The 27,449-nt window shown below is 38.4% G+C and overlaps 1 protein-coding gene across 2 annotated transcripts in view; it reads left to right on the top strand.

The window, feature by feature from the left end:
• The window catches only part of Dgk (diacyl glycerol kinase 1), a 95,655-nt gene that overhangs the window by 50,487 nt on the left and 17,719 nt on the right, over positions 1 to 27,449 (top strand). For both annotated transcript variants that reach the window (XR_011393477.1, XM_070096487.1), the window contains exons 5-13: positions 1,708 to 1,878; positions 7,185 to 7,307; positions 11,431 to 11,480; positions 11,947 to 12,021; positions 12,494 to 12,613; positions 14,019 to 14,136; positions 20,753 to 20,958; positions 22,654 to 22,833; positions 26,350 to 26,466. Coding sequence is in view for 1 of the 2 variants with exons in the window: in XM_070096487.1 (XP_069952588.1) it covers positions 1,708 to 1,878; positions 7,185 to 7,307; positions 11,431 to 11,480; positions 11,947 to 12,021; positions 12,494 to 12,613; positions 14,019 to 14,136; positions 20,753 to 20,958; positions 22,654 to 22,833; positions 26,350 to 26,466 (1,160 nt within the window). In the remaining variant the exon portion in view is untranslated. The remainder of the gene's footprint in view (positions 1 to 1,707; positions 1,879 to 7,184; positions 7,308 to 11,430; positions 11,481 to 11,946; positions 12,022 to 12,493; positions 12,614 to 14,018; positions 14,137 to 20,752; positions 20,959 to 22,653; positions 22,834 to 26,349; positions 26,467 to 27,449) is intronic.

The following is a 27,449-nucleotide window of genomic DNA, read 5'->3' as shown; positions in this document are numbered from 1 at the left end:
TTATTATGTGATTTATCTCATCCTTCATATATGTGCTACATTAATATAGTATACACTAACGCAGTGGGTCATATAGTATTCGTAAGAAGCAAGGTATGCATTGCTTACCTTATAAAATTCTTCCTTCATAATTAAAAATATCACTGTTTATTTAATATGCTGTTGGAGTGTCAGCAAGGTAACATTTATGAAGGGATTCAGGGAAACTGGTTAGCTGGACTGGAGTGCTGGAGGTGGGAAGTTCAGTGCTTGCACTCTTGAGGAGGGGTGATGATGTTGCAGTTTGGAAAGTCAACTGAACTGTGATGGTGTCATGTGCTTCTAGCAAGACAGCAGTTGAATGAATGTCCTTGAATGTGTTCTCTTTTTTTTTTTGGATTGCCTACATTAGTGGATGACCAATGTGTTAAAAATTATTAATTGTATACAGCACTTTACATTTTTGTTATTTATTTACCACTTTAAAATCTGTCCCTGCAGTATGCAACACTTGATCTGCAGTAGCCTCTTTTGCTCTTTTGCAGGTTAAAATAACATGCCACTGCTAGACGTAGCATGAAAACTATTAATTTAAATTATAAAAACCAATTTTTTTCCTAAATTCTTATAAATAAAATTGAGACCACTCTAATATACTACATACTCTTTAAAGTATTTTGATGCTGACATTTTCCCTCATTAATATTTGTTGTCATCACTCAGAAGAATTTCTTTTGCTAGAGATCTGGGCACAGAGAGCCGAGCATACTCCTGGTTGTCCCTACCTCTCCTATGAGTGTATCTTCTATGAGTCCGGCTTTTTGTTTTGGAACAAATTGAAATTGACTCCAGAAATTCACAAGGTTAAGAAAAATTGCAAAGCTTAGCCTTTCTGTTAATTGTTACATTATTCTAAATTTTCAGAGCGAGCCAGAATTTTATGGTAGAATTAGTATTGATCATTTTGCTTGAAAGCCAAGATGAATTCTATTGAATTATGTTGAAAATTATAAGATTACACTGTAAATAGTATTTTATGCTAGTACAGTACAGGTACTTCCTATTTTTTCCTAAAGGTATAAATAAAAACAAATAAAAATTGAAATGTAAATGAATTTTATTTTCACATAGAGACTGGGATAGTTACAAATATGAATAGCCACAAAAACAATAGTTACAAATAAATACATGCTATTTGAAAGCAGAGCTTTTCTGGCATGCTAAAACTGAGATCAGTAGGACTTAAAATTAAGAAAAGAAAGAAAGAAACAGATAAAAAAAACTAGGATATAGGTAAGGTTTGGATTGTCTGAAAGTTAATATTAGTACGTGTATATGCAAATATGTATTGAAGAAGAAGCTGGCAGTCAGTTTTGGAAAAAAATTATTAGATGTTCAAAATAGGTGACTTCAGCTTTATCAAAAAGCTAACGGATCATTTACTTGCTCCTGGCATTTCTTCAGACTACACTTCAGTGTACTGCATGAATGAGCTGCTATATCTCAGTTGATAACCTGCAACTCTGCCTTGACAAAGTTAAGGGAAAATTATTTCAGTATCCTAGCCCATTAATGGTCAGTCTCAGACAGTGTTACAATATAGTACATGTATGTACTGTACTTTGTCTTCATATACAGAAACACAGAAAAAACAGGAAATATTTTTCATAATTTTTTTTAACACATCAGCCATTTCCCACCTAGGCAAATATATTATTGTCATTGCAGGTAGTTTAGGGGCATGCATCCACCCGCTGGTGACTGTGACTCAGACGCACAGTTACACTGATGGTAAAATGGAAAAGAGTACCGATTCCTCACCATCACACTCCCAGGTGTCACGATCATCCTCAAAGAAATCCAACAACTCCCTTCTTGTTACCAATGGGAAGCTGGAAGGTAAAATCCAATCACAGAAATATGTTGTCAAAAGTTATAATATATATAGCATTCTATGTATATTTTATTACATTTTTTACAGATTTACATATTTTTTTACAGATTTGAATCTGTTTATGCTTTGTGACTGATATAGAATATTTACATCTAGTACAGGATCTAAAATGTTCTTGACAATTTATATAACTTCATTAGATGATGACTGTAAACCATTAATCAGTGCCATATCAAATATTGATACTGATCTTATATTCCCATAATATGAGAGAGAGATATCTTCAGCTTTCAGTACCTGAAAGGCAACTCTAGAGATAGTGTTACAAACTGAAATTAAAGATGTGCAGTAATACTAAGATCGGAGGTTAATAAAATTGCTAAATCACATGAAGATTTATATTTTATTTAATTAAGTGGATATAATACAGAGAGCAAAGGCTAATAAATTATATAATATGATGAAGATTTTTATATTATTTCATTAAGCATTAAACCTGTGTAGGTCATTCAACACGAGGATAGCTCAAGAAAGCCAAGAAAGGTAGTTTATTTTCATTTGGTGGCCATTGATCTTCTTTCCCAGGATGTGTCCCATATATGTACTGTTAAGGGAAACAGGGACAGCAAGAGTAAGGAAACCTGCCCATACATTTTGAATTGCCTGGTGTTTGAACTCGGGGTCCTTTTGTCGTGATTCAAATGCACTACCACTAAGTGGTGAGTTGCATGAATATACAAAATAAAAAGTGATATTGAAGTGGAATTAAACCCCTAAACCAAATAGTAGAATAAATAAAGAGATTACTACTGTAGAGTAAATAAAGAGATTACTACTGTATTGGATATTAATGAAATAAAGTAGGACAATGAGATATCACTTTGGGTTTTAGAGGATGTGTAGAAGAACCAAACTGTCTTTTCATTTTATTTTTTTCTGGGAAGACTAAGACTGTAAACTGTCAGACAAAGAGAAAAATCATTGTGGCAATATTTAATATAAGCAATAATGAAAATATTTTAAATTATAGGTATTTTTTCACTAACAAGTGTTGTTCTCAAAAGACTAGATAAGCCTATTAGTGAAAAGCTGAGAAAATATTTGGAGTGCAAAAACCTTTTATTTAACAGTTGTACTTCAGGTCAGTCAAAATCTGTACTGTACATCTACTACTCTAGTGGTCTGCTCTGTCATATTTATTACACAAAAAAATGGATAGGTAGACTCTGTATATTTGGATTTAAAAAGCTTTTAATGGACCTCATGAACAGCTAATCATATAAGTGATTTAATCACCTGTGTAAAATAAACATAGTGACAGGCAGGAGCACCACAGGCACAATAAAAGAATAATGTCAGTATTTACGGCCCAAGTTTTTTCTGCCTGCTATCAGCAGATCTCAGAAATATTTCTGAAACTAATGTAAGAATCTTTGAGAAGAAACTGGATCACTATCTACACCAAGTGCCAGATCAACCAGACTGTCGGCTGTATGGGCTAAAGGGTCAGTAACAGCAATGCCTGGCTGAACGTATTATACATGGAAGCTTGGAGGATACCAAAAATTACAAACTCACCCCACGTATCTTCCCAAACACCTACATGTGTATCATTAGATTAAAGGTATACATTACTGACAGATTGAAGAATTAGACACATGCAACATACAACACATGCAACACCTTGGTATCTTCCTTGGAGATACATACCGAGATTCAAGAAGAAATCTAGGTACAGAAGATATCTTCTACAACTCTTTTTACTGGTAAGACACATATGCAACAGTTAGGTATCTTTATTTCGAAACGTTTCACCTACACAGTAGGCTTCTTCAGTCGAGTACAGAAAAGTTGATAGAAGCAGAAGAGACATGAAGATGATGTAATCAGTCCATCACCCTTAAAGTTTTGAGGTGGTCAGTCCCTCAGTCTGGAGAAGAGCATTGTTCCGAAGTCTGAAACAATGTTTCAGACTTCGGAACAATGTCTGAAACAATGTTTCAGACTTCGGAACAATGCTCTTCTCCAGACTGAGGGACTGACCACCTCAAAACTTTAAGGGTGATGGACTGATTACATCGTCTTCAAGTCTCTTCTGCTTCTATCAACTTTTCTGTACTCGACTGAAGAAGCCTACTGTGTAGGCGAAACGTTTCATAATAAAGATACCTAACTGTTGCATATGTGTCTTACCTAACAGAAGAGGGGTTGTTGAGGTGGTTTGGTCATTTAGAGAGAATGGATCAAAGTAGAATGACATGGAAAGCATATAAATCTATAGGGGAAGGAAGGCGGGGTAGGGGTCGTCCTCAAAAGGGCTGGAGAGAGGGGGTAAAGGAGGTTTTGTGGGCAAGGGGCTTGGACTTCCAGGAAGAGTGCATGAGCGTGTTAGATACGAGTGAATGGAGACGAATGGTACTTGGGACCTGACGATCTGTTGGAGTGTGAGCAGGGTAATATCTAGTGAAGGGATTCAGGGAAACTGGTTATTTTCATATAGTCGGACTTGAGTCCTGGAAATGGGAAGTACAATGCCTGCACTTTAAAGGAGGGGTTTGGGATATTGGCAGTTTGGAGGGATATGTTGTGTATCTTTATATGTGTATGCTTCTAAACTGTTGTATTCTGAGCACCTCTGCAAAAACAGTGATAATGTGCGAGTGTGGTGAAAGTGTTGAATGATGATGAAAGTATTTTCTTTTTAGGGATTTTCTTTCTTTTTTGGGTCACCCTGTCTCGGTGGGAGGCGGCCGACTTGTTGAAAAAAAAAAAAAAATATATGTATATATGTATATATATATATATATATATATATATATATATATATATATATATATATATATATATATATATATATATATATATATATATATATATATATATACACACACACACACACATACACACTTACTAAATTTAAAAAGAGAAACTTTCGTTTTTCTTTTTGGGCCACCCTGCCTTGGTGGGATACGAATGGTTTGTTGAAAAAAAAAAAAAATATACACACACAGGAGGAGAGACAACAAGAAATGACCGTGAAGTATGTGAGGAACTCAACAAGAGATTCAAAGAAGTGTTCACAGAGGAGACAGAAGGGGCTTCAGAAAGACGGAGATGTGGGGGTGCACCACCAAGTGCTGGACGCAGTACACACAACCGAGGAAGATGTGAAGAGGCTTCTGAGTGAGCTAGATACCTCAAAGGCAATGGGGCCGGATAACATCTCTCCATGGGTCCTGAGAGAGGGAGCAGAGGTGATGTGTGTACCCCTAACAACAATATTCAATACATCTATTGAAACAGGGAGATTGCCTGAGGCATGGAAGACAGCAAATGTAGTCCCAATCTTTAAAAAAGGAGACAAACATGAAGCACTAAACTACAGACCAGTGTCACTGACATGTATAGTATGCAAAGTCATGGAGAAGATTATCAGGAGAAGAGTGGTGGAACACCTAGAAAGGAATGATCTCATCAACAGCAGCCAACATGGTTTCCGGGATGGGAAATCCTGTGTCACAAACCTACTGGAGTTCTATGACATGGTGACAGCAGTAAGACAAGAGAGAGGGGTGGGTGGATTGCATTTTCTTGGACTGCAAGAAAGCATTTGACACAGTTCCAAACAAGAGATTAGTGCAAAAACTGGAGGACCAAGCAGGGTTAACAGGGAAGGCACTACAATGGATCAGGAAATACTTGTCAGGAAGACAGCAGCGAGTCATGGTACGTGGCGAGGTGTCAGAGTGGGCACCTGTGACCAGCGGGGTCCCACAGGGGTCAGTCCTAGGACCAGTGCTGTTTCTGGTATTTGTGAATGACATGACGGAAGGAATAGACTCCGAAGTGTCCCTATTTGCAGATGAGAAGAATTCATTCGATCGAAGACCAGGCAGAACTACAAAGGGATCTGGACAGGCTGCAGACCTGGTCCAGCAATTGGTTCCTGGAGTTCAACCCCACCAAGTGCAAAGCCATGAAGATTGGGGAAGGGCAAAGAAGACCACAGATGATATACAGTCTAGGGGGCCAGAGACTACAAACATCACTCAAGGAAAAAGATCTTGGGGTGAGTATAACACCAGGCACATCTCCTGAAGCGCACATCAACCAAATAACTGCTGCAGCATATGGGCGCCTGGCAAACCTCAGAACAGCATTCCGACATCTTAATAAGGAATCGTTCAGGACCCTGTACACCGTGTACGTTAGGCCCATATTGGAGTATGCGGCACCAGTTTGGAACCCACACCTAGCCAAGCATGTAAAGAAACTAGAGAAAGTGCAAAGGTTTGCAACAAGACTAGTCCCAGAGCTAAGAGGTATGTCCTATGAGGAGAGGTTAAGGGAAATCAACCTGACGACACTGGAGGACAGGAGAGATAGGGGGGACATGATAACGACTTACAAAATACTGAGAGGAATTGACAAGGTGGACAAAGACAGGATGTTCCAGAGACTGGACACAGTAACAAGGGGACACAGTTGGAAGTTGAAGACACAGATGAATCAAAGGGATGTTAGGAAGTATTTCTTCAGCCACAGAGTAGTCAGGAAGTAGAATACATAGTTTGGGAAGTGATGTAGTGGAGTCAGGATCCATACATAGCTTTAAGCAGAGGTACGATAAAGCTCATGGTTCAGGGAGAGTGACCTAGTGGCGACCAGTGAAGAGGCGGGGCCAGGAGCTTGGACTCGACCCCTGCAACCTCAACTAGGTGAGTACACCCACCCACCCACTCACTCTCACTATTGATACTGTTTGGTCAAAGAAATTCAGGGTCTAGCTAATTTTCCCACCAGACAGATTTTGAAAGATATCTTAAAATGATGAAGGCTACATATCATGTGGAAGGAATGATTAAAAGTCTGACTGGTGAAAAAAGTCATATCTTCTCTCTTAAGTCCAGTTGTAGTACAGTATGTCTTGCACTCTTACATTTTGTAATGTCTTAATCTTTTATCGTTGTTCCTTATCTCACACTTTCATCTAGCTATGTCACAATTTTTCATCTGCATGTTATGCCTAATTTCCTCATGCCTTGCTTTAATTTCTTGGTTTGTTCCTCTCTCAGTATTATTTTAATTTCTTTGATCTTTACCATGTAGTACTTGTTTACTTTTTCTAATATCCCCTTGTATTTAACTGGTGACTGTCATATTCTTTGATCTTTACTATGTAGTACTTGCTTACTTATTCTAATATCCCCTTGTATTTAACTTGTGACTATCTCATTTTCATATTTTCACATCTTATGCTTTTCATTGTGAATTTATCATATCTGTCTTACTTTCTTTTTCCCTACATCAGACATGAAGCACTTAGTAAGAAAGTCAAGCAGTATCGAGGTCCACACAGTACGGGTCAACCTCAAAGATATTATATGTTACCTGACGCTACTTGAAGGTGCTCGGCCAGAGGACAAATTAGAGTGTGAGTACTTTCATGTCCCACGCCTGCTGCTGCTGCATGTTTGAATCTTCGTATATGTTACTCTTTATCTACTATACACTAAGCCCACACCTGTAAGGAAAGTTTAATTTCTTCACACTTCTTCACACATTGTCCATTACTAACTACAGAAAAGTCTCCCAGACTCTTAAAGGACAAGCTTGAGGCTTTTCTGCATATGAGGATTGTGTGTATGCTTGCGTCTTTAATCATAATTTATCATAATATTGTAGTTCAGTTTTTTTTTTTTTTTGGACAAACTGGCCATCTTGCACCGAGGCAGGGTGACCCAAAAGAGAAGAAACTCTTTCATCACCATTCACTCCATTGCTCTCTAGTCAGAGGGGTGCCAATACTATAGTTCAAAACTGCAAATATCACCATTAACCCTTTCAGGGTTTTCGACGTACTAGTACAGCTTACGCACCAGGGTTATTAACGTACTAGAATGCCTAAATTCTAGTACACCTTCAAATCTAGCAAAAGAAAGCTGGTAGGCCTACATATGAAAGAATGGGTCTATGTGGTCAGTGTGTGCAGTATAAAAAAAATCCTGCAGCACACAGTGCGTAATGAGAAAAAAAACTTTGACCGTGTTTTTGGATTAAAACAGCAACTTTGCACTGTATTTTCGTATGGTATTTATGGTTATATTCTAGTTTTTCTCATCTTATTTTATAGAATGGAAGACATATTACAGAAATTGAGATGATTTTGATTGGTTTCACAATGAAAAGTACCTTGAAATTGAGCTCAAAATAGCAGAAATGTTCGATTTTTACCAAAGTTCAAAAGTAAACAAATCATGCCAAGCATCCAATACACGTCAACTGGTGAGTCTAATATTCCTTCACAAGTGCGCTGATATTATTTATACCATTTCTACACTAATGCAGTAGTCTGCATAACAGTAAATCTTCTAATTTTTGTGAGAATAAAAATTCAAAGTGGAAAGCAAAAGAAATACAAGAGGGGCCTGGGGACATGATGAACGAACAGAGAACTTGTTATTTTAGTGCCAGGAATGTCTGTCTTGTTTATTTTGGACCCTATTTGGAAATTGGCATCTTTTGAAATTTGTATGAAATTGGCAAAATTGTCGATTTCTAACCACTTTATTGGATAGTTGAAATTAGTAAATGGGTGGTTTCTTGTACTCATTTGATAGAAAAAAATGTTGTTCTAGCAAAATAAATATGATTTTTGTCAACTAGCACACAGTAACTGGTCGAAAATAGGGCTCAAAGTGGGCGAAATCGCCAATGCATAAACATCGGCGAGACCGCTAACTTCGCAAGAGCATAATTCCGTAAGTTTTCCATAAAATTTCATACTTTTGGTGTCATTATGATCGGGAAAAGATTCTCTATTATTTCATAAGAAAAAATAATTTTTTTTTTCCGAAAAATTTTCAACCCTGAGGACAAGTTTAGGAGAGGGCCCCTCGACCCTGAAAGGGTTAAATAAGATGATACTATTCAAAATTAAATTGCATAAAAAGATCAGACACTATTTATAATAAATATGTCAAAGATAATATTGTGTTGGAAGCTTCATCTTTTTTAGCATTATAATATGATGTGTCTCATGGAAAGAGGCTGTAAAACTGACAAGCTGATAAAAGCACATTGTGGAAGAATGGAAACTTATACATCTATATACTTATGCTTACTGTATATTCTCTGTAGAGTTAGAAAAGCTGTCTCCAAGCAGAATGTTATGAATTGTGTCACTTAAAATGTTTTGAAACTGCTTGTTTGGTGGCTGTTTTACTTTTTTGTATAAAATATGATTTAAAAACTTGCAACTAAAATTGTGCTTTCCAGATAATTAAGAGTTTCCTATATGGACTGTAACTGATTTTTGAATAAGTGAAACCTACTCTATCTTGGTAAAAAAACTGAACAATCCATTGCTATCAAAAAGGTACAGAGTATTGTACTTGAATCTGTTGGCATAATAACATGACTGAAAAAGATTTATACTAAGCAAAGTCTCTAAAATAACAAAAAGGTATTCCTTAGTCCTAACCAGGATAATTATCATAGAAGACTTAAGCAGGCCTGTTATGAAAAGAAAGTTAGGAAACAAAATGATAAGAAGTGTAGATAAAGATTTCCCAGTACCATCAACAGGAAGACCAGCAGATCACAGTTATGAACTGTGTACGTATATAAAGGATATTCTGGTATATAAAGGATGCTCTGAATTTTTTTTCCTCATGGAATGTTAGAATGGTAGAATGGAATACAAGTATAGGTACTGAATGCTATGCCTGGGACACCACACTGCTCCTCTATTTACAAATAGGTAATTACACAATCCGTTCTTTTGCAGCTAATAAAAACAAAAATAAATACTAACCATATGAATTTGTTTATAATCATTACAATACAATAGAACCTCATCTTACATTGTTCTGAATTTCAAATATTTTAATTCTGGAGCCAGGATAATAACTTATGAATGTTGATCTGTAGTCATGATTGTCCTAAATATTCAAATAAATTATTTTCAGTAATATTTTCACTTTTTTTATTCACAAAATTCATATTTGAGTATGTTCATTTTATGTATATGTGGAAAGTTTCTGTTTGTTTTGTAAAAATTGGTCAGTAGCTACATCATTTAAAAATTATACTTTTGTTAATGTTAAATTATATTTATTTTTCTTACTTTTACTACATAATGAATTTTTTTCTTAATACATCGGCTGTTTACCACCAAGGCAAGGTGACCCAAAAAGAAAGAAAAACCCAAAAAGAAAGAAAAAACTTTCATCATCATTTAACATTTTCACCATCACTCTTTGCCAAGGGTCTCAGTTGTGACAGTTTAGATGCCCCTCCAAACTGCCAATATCCCAAACCCCTCCTTTAAAGTGCAGGCATTGTATTTCCCACTTCTAGGACTCAAGTCTGGCTAATTGGTTTCCCTGAATCCCTTCACAAAATATTACCCTGCTCATGTGTTCGATTATTTGTTTAGTAGAGATTAGTCCTGTAGCTTGGTTGGCAGTGCACTCAGATCACACATTGAGGTCCATGGTTTGATCCCTGGTATGGGTGGAAACAATAGGACATGTATCCTTGAGACACCTGCTGTGCCTGTTCACTTAGCAGTAAATAGATACCTGGGTGTTAGCTGACTGGCGTGGGTCACATCCTGGGGACAAAATTAACCAAGTTGCTCAAAATGCTCTGCATAACCAGGGGCTTTCTATATAGAATGTCATTGATGTCAGCTATGGTCTGTATAAGTTGTATCATGTACTTGTAGAAATAAAAATTATTATTAAGAGCTATAGATTTGCAAAATAGGTGTTATTTGGCAGTGGGTGTTTGCTTGTTATCAGTGGGTAGTGGTTGAGGTGAGGAGGTGGAAACTCAGCTTACACCAGCACCCACCCTCCCTCCCTCCCTTCTAGCCTAGGCACACTAACATTAACTTCACCTTATATCCAAGCACCTTATTTTTTTTTTAACACGCTGGCCATCTCCCATTGAGGCAGGGAGATCCGAGAAACAAACATTTTCACAATCATTCACCCATCACTGTCTTGCCAGAGGTGCACAGCCTTATATCGTCACCGTATCAGTGAGTAGCAGTACAGGAAGGGGTAAAGTGTATGGCATTAGGTGTGGTGCTGGAGGTAGATACAGTGTGGGAGTGGAGTAAAGTGTAGAGTGGTATTGGGAATGTGGGACAGGAATACAGTGGAAGGAGATCAGAGATCAAATGTGAAGTGTTGTGTTAGATACAGTGGGAATGAGGGAGGGAATGGGAAGAGGTTGAAGGAAGAAGAGAGAGAGAGACTTTTAACTATAGCTCATTGTTTTTACTTTCATTATTTAAAATGTATGAAATTTGATACAGATTATAGCTCAGGAATTCATCTTAAATATTAACATGGGTTCTGAGTTCCAAACAATCAACCTATGAATGTGTCTTAGGAACACATTTTCTTACCAGAAGTACTAATAATAACACTGGTTTTTGCAAGGGTGTAATTTACTGTATTTTCCTGAACTTCATACCCATTTACACTATTTCATCAAAAGTTTCTGCATACTAATGTACTACTTCTTATGGTTTGTTTTCACAGTTATGTTTCGCCTCTATGACACTGATGGCAACGGTGTCCTTGATACTAATGTGAGTACTCTAAATTACCCACTTTTTGTTCCCACTCTCACTCTGTGATATTTCAATAGGGTTTGATACATTACAATATAGGAATTGGTAATACATCAGATGATTAAACACTTTTTAAAATATATCTGTAAAATCAGCTTTTACAGTTAGACTCATTTGGAGTGTGTAACAGCATATGTACATCTTGGCTAGTTTTATGTTAAATTTTTAATATTACATCATTTTAGCTCTAAAAAATGACTTCTCACTTGAATCATTCTTTCTGTTCACTTCCATTTTTAGATTGGACCATCAAAAATGTTAAGAGTATTTTACAAAAAAAAAATTCTCAATTTTCTTAATACAGTATAGGTAAAATTTTATATATACAAAGGGCTCTACCAAAGGAAACATATTGAGATGAGTATGTTGATATGATTTTTTTTATATTTTTGCAGTCTTTGTATTGAACTCTTTCACCCCACAGGAAATGGATTGCATAGTGAACCAAATGATCCAAGTAGCTGACTACCTCGACTGGGATGTTACTGAACTCAGACCAGTGAGATACAGTTTTCTTAAACTACTCTATAGGCCTATCCTTCTTTATATACTAATACATTGTTCAAATAACTGACTTCATCTAATTATTTATCATCTGTCTGAAACATGTCTTACTAAATCTCTTACTAAACAATTAAAAATTCCCCCTTTGTCATTTATCTCTGGCACTTTAAGCTTTCTTACTGTACTGTAGATTGTGTTCCTTTAGTTATGATAATTCCATTATAACCTTACCTAACCTGACCTTTAATTTTGATAATGGCATTATAAGCTAATTTAACCTGACCTTCAGTTTTTGTTATGACCTTATATTCACTACAATGCTATTGTTGTCATTGCAGTTTGTTATTTTCAGCTTTCATTAGCATTAGAGTGTTATGATAATGAAAATAACTTGATATAAGAGTAATGCAATGTTCATTCTCAAATATCTTGTACTCATGAAGTGAGTTTGTTCTATGTCCTCACAGATACTGACAGAAATGATGGCTGAGATAGACTATGATAATGATGGCACAGTGTCACTTGAAGAGTGGAAAAGAGGAGGGATGACAACGATTCCTCTGCTGGTGCTCCTTGGTCTAGACACGGTAAGCGGAAAAGGAGGTAATGTAGATGGAAGGGTGAGGATGTGATGTTCATGAGTAGGGAAGGGCAAGGTGGTGCTGGTGAGTGGGGAAGGGAATAGGTGGTGACTGTGAAGGGTGAAAACCTGCATTGATTAGTGTGAGATTAGAAAGGTAATGTTGGTGAATAGGGTAACTGGGTAATGGGGTGAGAGAGAGTTTTGTTGTGGGCGAATTAAGAAAGAAAGTTGTATTGTTGAAGATGGGATGAGAAAATTTTGTTTTTGTGGGTGAGGTGAGAGAGAAAGGTATGTTGCCATGAGTATGGTGAAAGAGAGTTGTGTTGTCATGGGTGTGGTGAGAGAAAGTTCTGTTGTGGGTGAAGAAAGTTTTCCTCTCTCACTTTATTATCTGTGGACATAAATAATATGAGATGTTGTGCAGCAGAAAAGAATAAGTGCTAAATTCAAGCAATAGAGAAAAACACAGTTAAAGGAGAGCTCAAAACTATGATGTTCAAATTACCATACTTTGTTATGGGACTCTGAGCCTAACTTAAAAATACAGAAGACAATATCTGCACATTCCCAGACACAGATGAAACATTGAGGAATTGATTTATTCACTAGTCTGGATTTTGGTTATGGTGGTGTTTATTCTTTTCTGCCGCTTATCCCTTTATACATTGCCCACATATGACTGTATCTGCTAAAAGAATTTATGAAGCTTAAACCTAAGGGTTCCACTTATCCCTTCTGATGCTTTAATTTAATCTCTGCTTGGGTAAACATATTTTCTCTACAATCTGACGTTAAGTGAACCTTTTAAGTGCAAGCAATACTTTAAAAAACTGAAAATATTTGGATCTAATGACAATTAAAAAATATCTAATCACTTACAAGCAAATTATGCACAAATGCATTATATTAAGAAAGCTTTATTTCATTATATCAATAATAGTTTCAGAAACAAATGAGTTACACACTAACAGTAGCTGTACTAATGACTACAGTCATCTTGAGTCATCTTCAAATTGTTGATCATTGTTCATAAGATGATAATTTAACAAAGGAAATTCACTTCATCTTAACAAGCAGAAAATTAATGTTTCTCCGACGAATGTTGAGGAGAAGCAAGCCAGTAAACTTTTTTAAATTTTATGGAAGAATTAATGAATTAGAACTACATATTTATCTTACAGCTTGAGGAGTATTTTTATACTAACTAAAATATATCTTATTTTGTGTATCAGGGACGGAGAGGTGTGGTAATTAGATTTGATCCAAGAAATGGGGATAACTTAAATTCCTTGGATCATCAGCCTTCTGCCAGCACTGAAGCATCTTTCTTAAAGGGACTTATTAGTAATTATTTTGTTGACAAATTTTGGGTAGTTGGAAAAAAAAAAATTCTATTTTTTTTTTTTTAGAATATGAAGGAAGATGGGAATCACGTGTGGCGACTAAAACACTTCAACAAGCCAGCCTACTGCAATTTGTGTCTAAACATGCTGATGGGTCTTGGCAAAAAGGGTCTTTCTTGTGTCTGTGAGTAGTTAGTTGCTTAGCTTGAAAGTCTTTTAACTGCATGAGGCTCATTTATGCCACAGTACATCTAGACACTAAAATATAAGGTGTTCTGGTGCAGTATATGCACTGAGAGATACACACCTCTCTATATAAATACTGAGAGATACACACCTCTCAGTGTATATGTCCTGAGAGGTACACGTCTCACTGTACTTATATATATACACCTCAGTGTATAAACAGAGTGAGAGAGAAAAAGAGAGACAGACACAACAAACAGACAGACAGACTGACTACATACCTACCTACCTCTTGCTGTATGCGGTATACATAGAGATACACACCTTTAGGTTTATATTCTCTGAGAGATGACATATACTGACAGTTGTGAGTGTCAGGATTGTATACATAATATAATCCCTAAATATATGCACTAGTTTTATATATTCTATGTGTTTTCATATGATTGCAATTTCACCTCATGTTATTCCTTGTTTGAAAATAGGTTTTAATGTTTTTTTTATCAAATTTAATTTTATTGTGTAGTATATGTGTGTTTGCAGGAAACTGTATGGTTTTCATGTACTTTTTATCATCATAATATCATTTCATTTTTCTATTCATAATTACATTTGGGCAACTTAAGCTATTGGTCATATTCATGTACACAATAAGATACAAAATTCTGCATGTAAACAAGTTTTCTGCAACAATGTCCTTTACAGATTACAAAAGCAATTTTAGGGCAGACCCAGTAGTTTTTATAGGTTAAGATGCAGTCACACCTTATTAATCCAAAATACTCACAACCTTAAGCTTTCCATGAAACTGGATTTTTGATGAAGCTGAGTAGTGACTTTAGTGTTGCTGAGCTTAGTTAATCCTACCCAGTAATGCTCATTATACATATTTATCATGCATAGAACTTAATGAAACTTATAACTTTACAAAACTGTACATACCAGAAGCTGCTCTACATATTCACTTCTAAACTGAAGACTATGGAAGTGTTTTAAATGATTTGAGCATCATTTTTGGTGGAAATAATTATAGAACTAGATATGTTTATTTATGTGAAGTGTTAAACACTTGTTGGTCATTGAGTGCAAGTAATGTTGGAGGCTGGATCCTTCCTAAAACAACACACTACTTAATAATACTTAACTAATATCTGTGGGAACTGGATAAGAATGGGATGAGCAGTATGGACAGAACCGGTGTGGATTTGGTTATAAGAGGCATAAAGATCATTAAAGGAAAGAACCTGAATATGAGTCTTGTCACTTGATTCAGCAGGTATGACTTGATAAAGCTCTACACAATGAAACGCTGCCCCAATAATAGCTTGTTCTGCAAGTGTTTCTCTTCATTGGTTCATCTTTGTCAGTCAACTGTTATAATTCTGACTGATCTAGTAAGGTGGTGGAGTAGGTGTTACACAAGAGAGCTGCAGACACTTATTAAATAATAACATCATTGTCTTTATTTATAGCCATACATACAGTATTATTACTTGACAATTTGATCTCGGTGAACACATCGAGTCCAGGCTGAGGGACTGATTACCTCAACTCTTTCTCACCTTCCACCTTTTTCTGCATTGGACTGAAGCAGCCACTGGCTGGCAAAACACTTCCAGAATAAAGATACCCAAATGTTGCACAAATGTCTCATTTATCAATAATTGATCCACTTTCTGCAGCAATGTTACGATCTGCTGGATAAATAGCACAGTTGTTTATCCTCTTACTGTACCACATGATGTTCAAATACTTGCATAACTTTCTTCAGTTAATGCTGTGTTAACATGTCATGTAACTCTTCTTTATTACAGTCACTCTAATACACAAGCAGTGTAGAATTACATTTCTCATCACACACTAAATCAAATTACAGTGGACCCCCGGTTAACGATATTTTTTCACTCCAGAAGTATGTTCAGGTGCCAGTACTGACCGAATTTGTTCCCATAAGAAATATTGTGAAGTAGATTAGTCCATTTCAGACCCCCAAACATACACGTACAAATGCACTTACATAAATACACTTACATAATTGGTCGCATTCGGAGGTAATCGTTATGTGGGGGTCCACTGTACTGTAAAATGTTTCGAAAAAATTTTCAGAGATTCAATTTGATCTCATTTGTAAGTAATAGACTAAGCAGGAACAATGAGGCAACTACTGTGCTTGAAGACACCTAACCTTAAGTAACCCAAGGCTTTCCATTTAAGATGAAACGTTGAGGCAAGTAGAGCAAATAAAATACCTTTATTAATCCAGCTATGCAGACACAAGATTAGTAAGATTTGACTGTATGTGTTTTTTCTCTCTATTTTATATACGTGTGTATGTATGTATGTATGTTTTTTCAACAAACTGGCCGTATCCCACCGAGGCAGGGTGGCCCCCCAAAAAAACGAAAGTTTCTCTTTTTAAATTTATTAATTTATAGGCACCATGATGGTAATGATGGTGCAGTAGGAAAGATGAATGGGAGGGTATTGACACCTGGGGAAGCATTTGATATCCTTGGGGTGAAATTTGACTCCAAACTGACCATGAAGAACCACGCCGTAAATCTTGCAAACAAGGCAGCCAGGAAGCTTACAGCACTTCGCCGTATCTTGCATCTGCTTGACAGTAGGGGTTGCAAGATTCTGTACGGGTCACAAGTACGCTCACACCTTGAGGATGCTCCACTTTATTGGTTTGCCTGCTCACCCCTCTCACCTGCGACTGCTTGACAGAGTAGAGAACAGAGCAAGACATCTCATCTCTCGCCTGGACCAATCCTGGATAGATCTGTCATTTCAGCAGAGCCTTCAACACAGGAGGGATGTGGGTGGCCTTACTGTTATGTACAAGGCCAATATTGTCAAAGTACCAGACTTGGATCCACTTCGAGGACAGTGTGAAGCAAGCTTCTGTAGCACAAGACGGGCAGAAAGCAGGAACTTCACTCTGGCTGTACCCTTCGCCAGTTCATCACGTCATCTGAGATCATTTATTCCCAGGAAGACTCGAGTATGGAACACATTTGTACAGCATTATGATGTCAACAAGATAAAGTCAGTTGATCAGATGAAAATGCTGGCCCACAGATGGCTCCAACTTCATCCTGTTCCCTACTTGTATGTCTCATAACAATAAAAATACTTTCAAATGAGCTGATGTAGGTAACAGCTCTTAGCTTGTCAATAAAGTTATTAATCCTTAACCTGTAAATAGCTTGTCAGTAAAGCTAGGGATCCTTAACCTAACCTTGTCAAACCCTGTGAAAAAAAAGGGGGGGGCACTAGCCCCATGCTCCTGGCATTTTAGTGTATATATACAAGCATAGTGTGTGGTATGCACATGTCCCACCATCCTGTTCTATGTTAACAATGATCTCAAGTCTTCTGAAACAGGGGTTCATCTTGCGGTATTTTCTCATCAATTTCCGGGAGGTCATAGAATGAGCACCGTCATAGTACAGCAGTGTCCCATCAAGGCAGGAATACACAGCAATGCTGTGTTGTTTTCCTGTCAACCCTACAATTCGACCATGACCTTTGGGTAATGAAGGCTCCAGAAGGAGGTCATCATCCCAACACACTTGACATACTTTACCGAATGGACGAGGAGTGTTATTAACAATGTTCAAGATATTATGTCCAGTCAATCCTCTGGTAGCCTCCATGATTAGTTTTTAGATTTTGCCACCGAAGTTGCTAGTTTATTGTGCAGCCCATATCCATCCTGTGGAAGGTAGCGCAAGAGTATATAAATAGACAAAAGGCCCAAGAACTAGGTCATGTTAGGAAGTATTTCTTCAGTCATAGAGTAGTCAAGCCGTGGAATAGCCTAGAAAGTGAAGTAGTGGAGGCGGGAACCATACATAGTTTTAAGGCGAGGTATGATAGAGCTCATGGAGCAGGGAGAGAGAGGACCTAGTAGCAATCAGTGAAGAGGTGGGGCCAGGAGCTATGCCTCGACCCCTGCAACCACAAATAGGTGAGTACACACACACACACACATACACACACACACATGCGCACACACACACACACACACGCAGAGATATTGTGTGAGCCATTAACAAAGATCTTCAACACATCATTTGAAACTGGGCAACTCCCTGAGGTATGGAAAATGGCAAATGTAGTCCCAATTTTTAAAAAGGGAGACAGACATGAGACACTAAACTACAGACCTGTATCACTAACGTGTATAGTATGCAAGGTCATGGAGAAGATCATCAGGAGGAGAGTGGTCGGGCACCTGGAAAGAAACAAGTGTATAATTGACAACTAGCACGGTTTCAGGGAAGGAAAATCCTGTGTCACAAACCTACTAGAGTTTTATGACAAGGTGACAGAAGTAAGACAAGAGAGAGAGGGGTGGATCGACTGCATATTTTTGGACTGCAAGAAGGCCTTCGACACAGTTCCTCACAAGAGGTTACTGCAAAAGCTAGAGGATCAGGCACACATAACAGGAAAGGCACTGCAATGGATCAGAGAATACCTGACAGGGAGGCAACAACGAGTCATGGTACGCGACGAGGTGTCAGAGTGGGCGCCTGTGACAAGCGGGGTTCCACACGGGTCAGTCCTAGGACCTGTGCTGTTCTTGGTATATGTGAACGACATAACGGAAGGGATAGACTCAGAAGTGTCCTTGTTTGCAGATGATGCGAAGTTAATGAGAAGAATCAAATCGGATGAGGATCAGGCAGGACTACAAAGAGACCTGGACAGGCTACAAGCCTGGTCCAGCAACTGAATTTAACCCTGCCAAATGCAAAGTCATGAAGATTGGGGAAGGGCAAAGAAGACCGCAGACACAATATAGTTTAGATGGCCAAAGACTGCAAACCTCACTCAAGGAAAAAGATCTGGGGGTGAGTATAACACCGAGCATATCTCCTGAGGCGCACATCAATCAGATAACTGCTGCAGCATACAGGCGCCTGGCAAACCTACGGATAGCGTTCCGATACCTCAGTAAGGATTCGTTTAAGGCTCTGTATACCATTTACGTCAGGCCCATACTGGAGTATGCAGCACCAGTTTGGAATCCACACCTAGTCAAGCACGTCAAGAAATTAGAGAAAGTGCAAAGGTTTGCAACAAGTCCCAGAGCTACGGGGATTGTCCTACGAAGAAAGGTTGAGGGAAATCGGCCTGACGACACTGGAGGACAGGAGGGTCAGGGGAGACATGATAACGACATAAAATACTGCGCGGAATAGACAAGGTGGACAAAGACGGGATGTTCCAGAGAAGGGACACAGACACAAGAGGTCACAATTGGAAGTTGAAGACTCAGATGAATCAAAGGGATGTTAGGAAGTATTTCTTCAGTCATAGAGTAGTCAGGCCATGGAATAGCCTAGAAAGTGACATAGTGGAGGCGGGAACCATACATAGTTTTAAGGCGAGGTATGATAGAGCTCATGGGGCAGGGAGAGAGAGGACCTAGTAGCAATCAGCGAAGAGGCGGGGCCAGGAGCTGTGACTCGACCCCTGCAACCACAAATAGGTGAGTACACACACACACACCTGACGACACTGGAGGACAGGAGAGATATGGGGGACATGATAACGACATACAAAATACTGAGAGGAATTGACAAGGTGGACAAAGACAGGATGTTCCAGAGATTGGACACAGTAACAAGGGGACACAGTTGGAAGTTGAAGACACAGATGAATCACAGGGATGTTAGGAAGTATTTCTTCAGCCACAGAGTAGTCAGTAAGTGGAATAGTTTGGGAAGCGATGTAGTGGAGGCAGGATCCATACATAGCTTTAAGCAGAGGTATGATAAAGCTCACGGTTCAGGGAGAGTGACCTAGTAGCGACCAGTGAAGAGGCGGGGCCAGGAGCTTGGACTCGACCCCCGCAACCTCAACTAGGTGAGTACAACTAGGTGAGTACACACACACACACACACACACACACACACACACACACACACACACACACACACACACAAAAAAAAAAAAAAAAACACAAAAAAAAACAAAAAAAAAAAAAAAAAAACAGGCCTAGTGTCTAATCGACATGTGCCTCGGACAAAATGGTAACTAACTAACACCCCTCTGGGTTTTCTGCTATTTTCTTTCTAGTTCTTATTCTTGTTTATTTTCTCTTATCTCCATGGGGAAGTGGAACAGAATTCTTCCTCCGTAAGCCATGCATGTTGTAAGAGGCGACTAAAATGCCGGGGGCAAGGGGCTAGTAACCCCTTCTCTTGTATAAATTACTAAATTTAAAAAGAGAAACTTTAGTTTTTCTTTTTGGGCCACCCCGCCTTGGTGGGATACGGCCAGTTTGTTGATATATATATATATATATATATATATATATATATATATATATATATATATATATATATATATATATATATATATATACTATATATATTATTATTAATTTATTAGTTAATGTGTAATTAATGGCTAAATTAGAACATAGTTGATTTGTTCTGTGGTACTTAAATTGACATGTTATTCATATGTAAAATTGTAGTTGAGTATACTCTCATTTTCATATGGATAAAATTCTTGTATCATGCATGTATGTACACTGAATGAATTTAATATCTGATGGAGGCTGCACTGCCATTTTTCCCCATCTTCTGCAGTTTGTAAGTACACAGTGCATGAACGGTGTGTCCAGCGAGCACCAGCAACATGTATTGCAACATATGTGAAGAGCAAGAGAACATCCCAGTCCATGTTACACCACTGGGTAGAGGGCAATTGCCCAGGCAAGTGCTCTCGTTGCAAGAAAACTATCAAGAGTTATAATGGCATCACTGGATTACACTGCTGTTGGTGTCATCTGCGGGTGAGTGTTGTGTGTCAAGTTGTTGGTGTCATCTATGGGTGAGTGTTGTTTGTGTGTCAAGTTGTTGGTGTCATCTATGGGTGAGTGTTGTTTGTGTGTCAAGTTGTTGGTGTCATCTATGGGTGAGTGTTGTTTGTGTGTCAAGTTGTTGGTGTCATCTATGGGTGAGTGTTGTTTGTGTGTCAAGTTGTTGGTGTCATCTATGGGTGAGTGTTGTTTGTGTCAAGCTGTTGGTGTCATCTATGGGTGAGTGTTGTTTGTGTGTGTCAGGTTGTTAGTGCCATGTACAGGTGAATGTTATTTGTATGTGTCAAGCTGTTAATGTCATCAACAGGTGAGTGTTGTTTGTGTGTCAAGCTGTTGGTGTCATCTATGGGTGAGTGTTGTTTGTGTGTCTTAGGTTGTTAGTGTCATCTATGGGTGAGTGTTGTTTGTATGTCTTAGGTTGTTAGTGTCATCTATGGGTGAGTGTTGTTTGTATGTCTTAGGTTGTTAGTGTCATCTATGGGTGAGTGTTGTTTGTATGTGTCAAGCGCTGGATTATTATTATTATTATAATCAAGGGGGAAGCGCTAAACCCGGAGGATTATACAGCGCCTGGGGGGTGGATGTGGAAGGCATTCAGGCTTAATTCAGGGAACTGGAGCACAGATCCAATTCCCTAAATCAAGAGCCCCTCACCAACATCAAGGAACCTTCCTTGAGGGGTCAAGCGCTGGAGAAAAGTCTGAGCGGTGCTAGTGATGGCACACAACTTGTAGCATTGCCTTGCTGCTGTTCCCTTCACTCTAGAACTGATGCCTTCTATGGGTGTGTAGTATTTGTGTAGTTAAAGTGTTTTTTCTCTTCTCCAAATTATACAGAATGGTTAGAGCAATATAGAAGTTATTAATAATGGACCATATTATGGTCCATGTCCATAACACGGTTACATTGGACCGTTAAAGATATTTGTATTACAGTGTAAGTACATATTTACATTTTTACATGCTGTTGGAGTGTGAGCAGGGTAATATTTATGAAGGGTTTCAGGGAAACCAGCAGGCTGGACTTGAGTCCTGGAGATGGGAAGTACAGTGCCTGCATTCTGATGGAGGGGTGTTAATGTTGCAGTTTTATAGCTGTAGTGTAAGCGCGCTTCTGGCAAGACAGTGATGGAGTGAATGACGCTGAAAGTTTTTTTTTTTCCGGCCACCCTGCCTTGGTGGGAGGTGGTCGATGTGATAGTAAAGTAAAATAATTAATTAATGTGTTAGATAGGAGTGAATGGTGAAGAATGTTTTTTTGGACCTGATGATCTGTTGGAGTATGAGCAGGGTAATATTTTGTGAAGGGATTCAGGAAAACCAGTTAGACGAACTTGAATCCTGGAGGTGTGAAGTACGATGCCTGCACTTTAAAGGAGGGGTTTGGGATATTGGCTATTTGGAATGACATCTAAACTGTTGTATCTGGGTGCTTCTGCAAAGACAGTGTATGTGTGAGCGATAGTGAAAGTGTTGATTGATGGTGAAAGTGTTTCTTTCTTTTTTGGGTTACCCTACCTTGGTGGGAGACAGCCAGTGTGTTGAAAAAAAGAATAAGAAAATTTACCTAACAGTAGATAAATACATTAAAGTTTATTATAAAAATTATAAATTCAAATATTAATCATAGTTATATATCAGCATGTGTGTTGTTTGTGTCTCCTTCCAGCTCCACAATAGATGTGCTTCCCAAGTTAAACCTGAATGCAACTTTGGAGAGCACAGAGTTCACGTTCTTCCCCCAACAGCCATCTGTCCTATTGTTCTGGATCGCCAGCGATCCATATCAAAGGAGAAGAAGGATCTTCATCGGTCAGAATCAACACCAGCTGGACTCTGTGAAGGCACTGTAAGTGATTGTAACATTGTTCATTGGGTATTGCAGTCATGGCTTATGTTATGACTTGCACCAATCCATTCCCATGGAACTTCTTTGATGGCTAAATTCCCTCCATTCATTTTCTGGGATGTTTGTCCTCATCTTTTCTGCCCTGCAGATAAGCACTTGGAAGACCAAACACCAGCACCTTTTTTGTTTTTACATGCTGCAGATTTTTTACAGTTAGGGGAAGCCAATAGCTGTGTCAGGTAGGTAGGATGTGGACATTTCACTATGCCCTGTTCCTAGACTAGGGGTCCATCTTTCCTGTTTGGGAATATCTATTCTTTTTTTTCTGTTTTGAAAGGGAACTCTTGTTTTGTTTCCCAATACTGCTCAGATTTTGACAATATTTCTACTGTACACAAACAATTACTACTTAGAGATAACTCCCACTTAGAAAATTTAAACAATGTTTTGGTCTGCCCTGGACCCATATCAAGTTGCAGCATACAGATATAATGCAGTGAACCCTAACATGTTTGAATGGTTTAACATGGAGATATGGCAGCCATGTTTCCCCACCATTAAGTAGGACAATAGAATCCCAAGTTATTCACTGTGGTTCAGAAGTAACCAGGTTTCACTCTCGACTTTTTTTTTTTTTTTTCTTATTCGCCGGTATTCTCCCGGCCAGGGACTTCACAAGTTTCTTTCATATAAGCTTCAATTTAAAATTTAAATACAGTGAACCCCCCGCATTTTGGCGGCCGCGACTTTTGTGAAATCTGACTTTCGGCAACTTTTTTTGGCAAATTATAGCCTCATGGTTCATGATTAGCCTCGTGCTTCGGCAATCATCTGGTACATGTCCAATGCCAGAGCGCACACAAAGCCAGTCTCCTGCATCATTCACACTTAGTGTACCATTGTTTATCAGCGAGTGACCATCATCCCATGCATTTATACAATACATTTTGTAATATTCCATTCTTTTTTGTGCTTCCAACTGCTAAATAAGTCACCATAGGCCCAAAGAAAGCTAGTGCCAGCCCTTTGGTAAAGAAAGTGAGAAACACAATCGAATTAAAGAAAGAAATCATTGGAAAACATGAAAGTGGAGTGCGTGTTTCAGAGCTTGCCAGGATGTGTGGGAAACCCCATTCAACCATCACTTTGATTGTGGTGAAAGGAAAGGAAATCAAGGAAGCTGTTGTTGCAAAAGGGGTAGATATGCTGACAAAAAAAGAGATCGCAAATCCTCGAAGAAGTGGAGAGGCTATTGTTGGTGTGGATTACCCAAAAACAGTTAGCAGGAGATAGTGTTATGCAGTCAATAATTTATGTAAAGGCAAGGCAGTTGCATGACAATCTCGTAAAGAAAATGCCTGCAACGAGTGCTGATGTTTGTGATTTTAAGGCCAGCAAAGGCTGGTTTGAGAGATTTAAGAAGCGTAGTGGCATACACAGTGTAGTAAGGCATGGCGAGGCTGCGAGTGCTGATAAACAAGTGGCTGAAAAGTATGTTCAGGAGTTCAAGGGGTACATAGAGATTGAACAGTTCAAACTCCAACAAGTGTTCAGTTGTGACAAAACAGGCCTGTTTTGGAAGAAAATGCCAAAGAGGACCTACATCACGCAGGAGGAAACAGCACTGCCAGCACACAAGCCTATGAAAGAGAGGCTAACTCTCATGTTTTGTAGTAATGTTAATGGGAATTTCAAAGTAAAGCCTTTACTGGTGTATCACTCTGAAAATCCCAGAGTGTTCAAGAAAAATAGTGTTTCCAAGGCTAATTTGTGTGTGATGTGGAAGACTATCAGTAAGGCATGGGTCACGAGGGACATTTTCCTTGATTGGTTTAATGAAGTGTTTGGCCCCAGTGTGAAGAAATACCTCCTGGAAAATAAATTGAAATTCAAGTGCCCTCTGGTAATGGACAATGCTCCTGCTCATCCTCCAGACTTCGAAGAGCACATGGTGCAGGAGTTTCATCACAGTGAAGTTCTTGCCCCCTAATACCAGTCCTCTCCTCCAGCCCATGGACCAGTAGGTCATTTCAAACTTCAAAAAACTGTATACCAAAGCAGTGTTTCAAAAGTGCTTTGAAGTGACCTCAGACACTAAATTGACCCTAAGAGAGTTCTGGAAAGATCACTTCAATATCCTCCATTGCATAAACCTTATAGGTAAGGCTTGGGAGGGAGTGACTTTCAGGGCTTTGAACTCTGCTTGGAAAAAATTGTGGCCACAATATGTACAAGAGAGGGATTTTGAAGGGTTTGGGGCTAACCCTGAGGAGCCTATGCCAGTTGGGCAAAACATTGTGGCATTGGGAAATTCCATGGGGTTGGATGTGAGTTTCGAGGATGTGGAAGAGTTAACCACTTCAGAGCTGCAAGACCTTTATCTGCAACAGCAACAGACCACAGCTCAGGAAATTGCTTTAGAGGAGGAGGAAGAGAGATGGAGGAAGGCGCCTTCTTCAAAGATTATGGACATTTGTGCAATGCCAACAAAGGTGCAAACATTTATGGATGAACCTCACATTGACAAAGCTGTCGAAGGTCATATTGGCAACATATACAATGACAATGTTATGTCCCATTTTAGAGATGTTTTAAAGAAACGCCAGAAACGGAGCTCTCTGGACAGATATTTTGTGTGACAGGGGTCCAGTGACTCTCAAGCTGGTCCCAGTGCCATTTAAAAACAAAGAAGAGAAGTAACCCCAGAAAAGGACTTGGTACCTGAAGTCTTTATGGAAGGGGATTCCCCTTCCAAACACTAGTGTACCTTCATCCTCTCCCCTCCTCCTGTCTTCCATCCACCCAGAAGTCTTCAATAAAGGTAAGTGTAATGTTATTATTATTTTATGTATGTATGTACTTGATTTCTCATTGTTCTCTGTATGTAAATCTTTACTTAATTTGGAATAAATATTTTTTTTTTTTAATATTTTTGGGTGTCTGAAACGGATTAATTGTATTTCCATTATTTCTTATGGGAAAAAGGTTTTGTCATTCATGAATTTTGACTTTCAGCAGACTCTCTGGAATGGATTAATCACGAAAAACAAGGGTCCACTGTATACACATTACACATTAAGTTTAGTAGTATATAATTTTAGAGAACTTCAGTTGATGAAAAAAATCCTGTTAAAGCATTGAGTGTGGCAGGAAGTTAAATAAGTCAAGTGTCATTGTATATTTATTTAATCTGTCTATACATATATTTTCTCCTCAAGGAAGGTTCCTTGATGCTGGTAAGTGGCTCTTGATCTAGGAAATTGGATCTGTGCTCCAGTTCCCTGAATTATGCCTGACTACCTTCCACATTTCCCCACAGGTGCTGTATAATCCTGCGGGTTTAGCACTTCCCCTTGATTATAATAATAGTAATAATATACATATATTTTTTATTTCTTTACTTGGGGTGCCTCTGTGCTTCAGGAAAGTTGAAAATAGGTTAAGTAAATAACAATAAAATGGCAACTATTCTTCAAGCAGAATACTTCCATAAATACTACCCCCCCATCCCCACAGGTTGCAGCCCCAATGTCCTTCCAGATTACACCCCTCCCTGGGACACATCCGCTGGCTGTCTTTGTTAATCCCAAGAGTGGGGGAAGGCAAGGGGCCAGAATCCTCAGAAAATTTCAGGTTAGTTTTGGTGATATGCTAGAAACATTACACTAGAATCTCACATGGTGCTCTTGCAAGTCATCATCAACATATCAAAGTTTTGCATGCTGTACATCAAAGTTTTTTTTTTTTTCACATATTTTGATGGTAGATCTAAATTCAATACTGTGCAGGTGAGGACTAGGGAAAAGTCTCCTTACACATGTTGCCCTTATGTTCCTAGCAGTAAATAGGTACTTGGATAGTAGCTGACCATTTTGGGTGGTCTTCTGGCAGGTAGAAGTATACTTTACATACTTTGTTTGACTATACTGGGTTATCCTAGGTTAACCCTTTCACTGTTGAGACCCCTGCTCACAAACTTGCTCTCAGTGTCGAAAAATATTAAAAAAATAAAAAAATATTTTTTTTTTACCAAAATATTGAGAATATTTTTTTGACTTTTAAAATAAAAAAATTTTGTGATCAGTACATACCGAGATATAAAGGCATGAAGTTGACAGAAAGTGAACCGGTTACGGCAACATCGGAGACTGCCGCTCACTCGGTAATATTATTTTTAACTCTATTCTATTTTTTCTTTTATTTTTTAATATTTTACTTTTTCAAGTAACTTTTGTGGCCTGTGAGATCAATATAATGTGTAATTTATATATATCCACTCGTTGTATGCAACACAATAACCGCACAAATATTATCATCATTACATTGTTTACAAAACCTGTTTACACAAACCAACAGTAAAAAAGTTTTTATTATTGTTGTTCTATAATATATATACACATATAGAGTCACTGGACACATTCCTAGAACTGCTACAGCTTGTGGAAGGTTGTGTGTGGGTGGTTGAAGGTAGCCTTTGTTATGGATGTGCTGAGAGCAGCGTGGCTGGTGTCACATGACGCATTACACAACCACCAACACCCATTACCCATTCCATCTTCCTCAACAACCATGCTGTCTTCCCCACCACCCATATGGAAATAAGTCACTTTGTCTGA

This window comes from Cherax quadricarinatus, chromosome 53 (assembly GCF_038502225.1).
Source record: "Cherax quadricarinatus isolate ZL_2023a chromosome 53, ASM3850222v1, whole genome shotgun sequence".
NCBI lineage: Eukaryota > Metazoa > Arthropoda > Malacostraca > Decapoda > Parastacidae > Cherax > Cherax quadricarinatus.
This window is presented reverse-complemented; position numbering and strand designations above follow the sequence as displayed.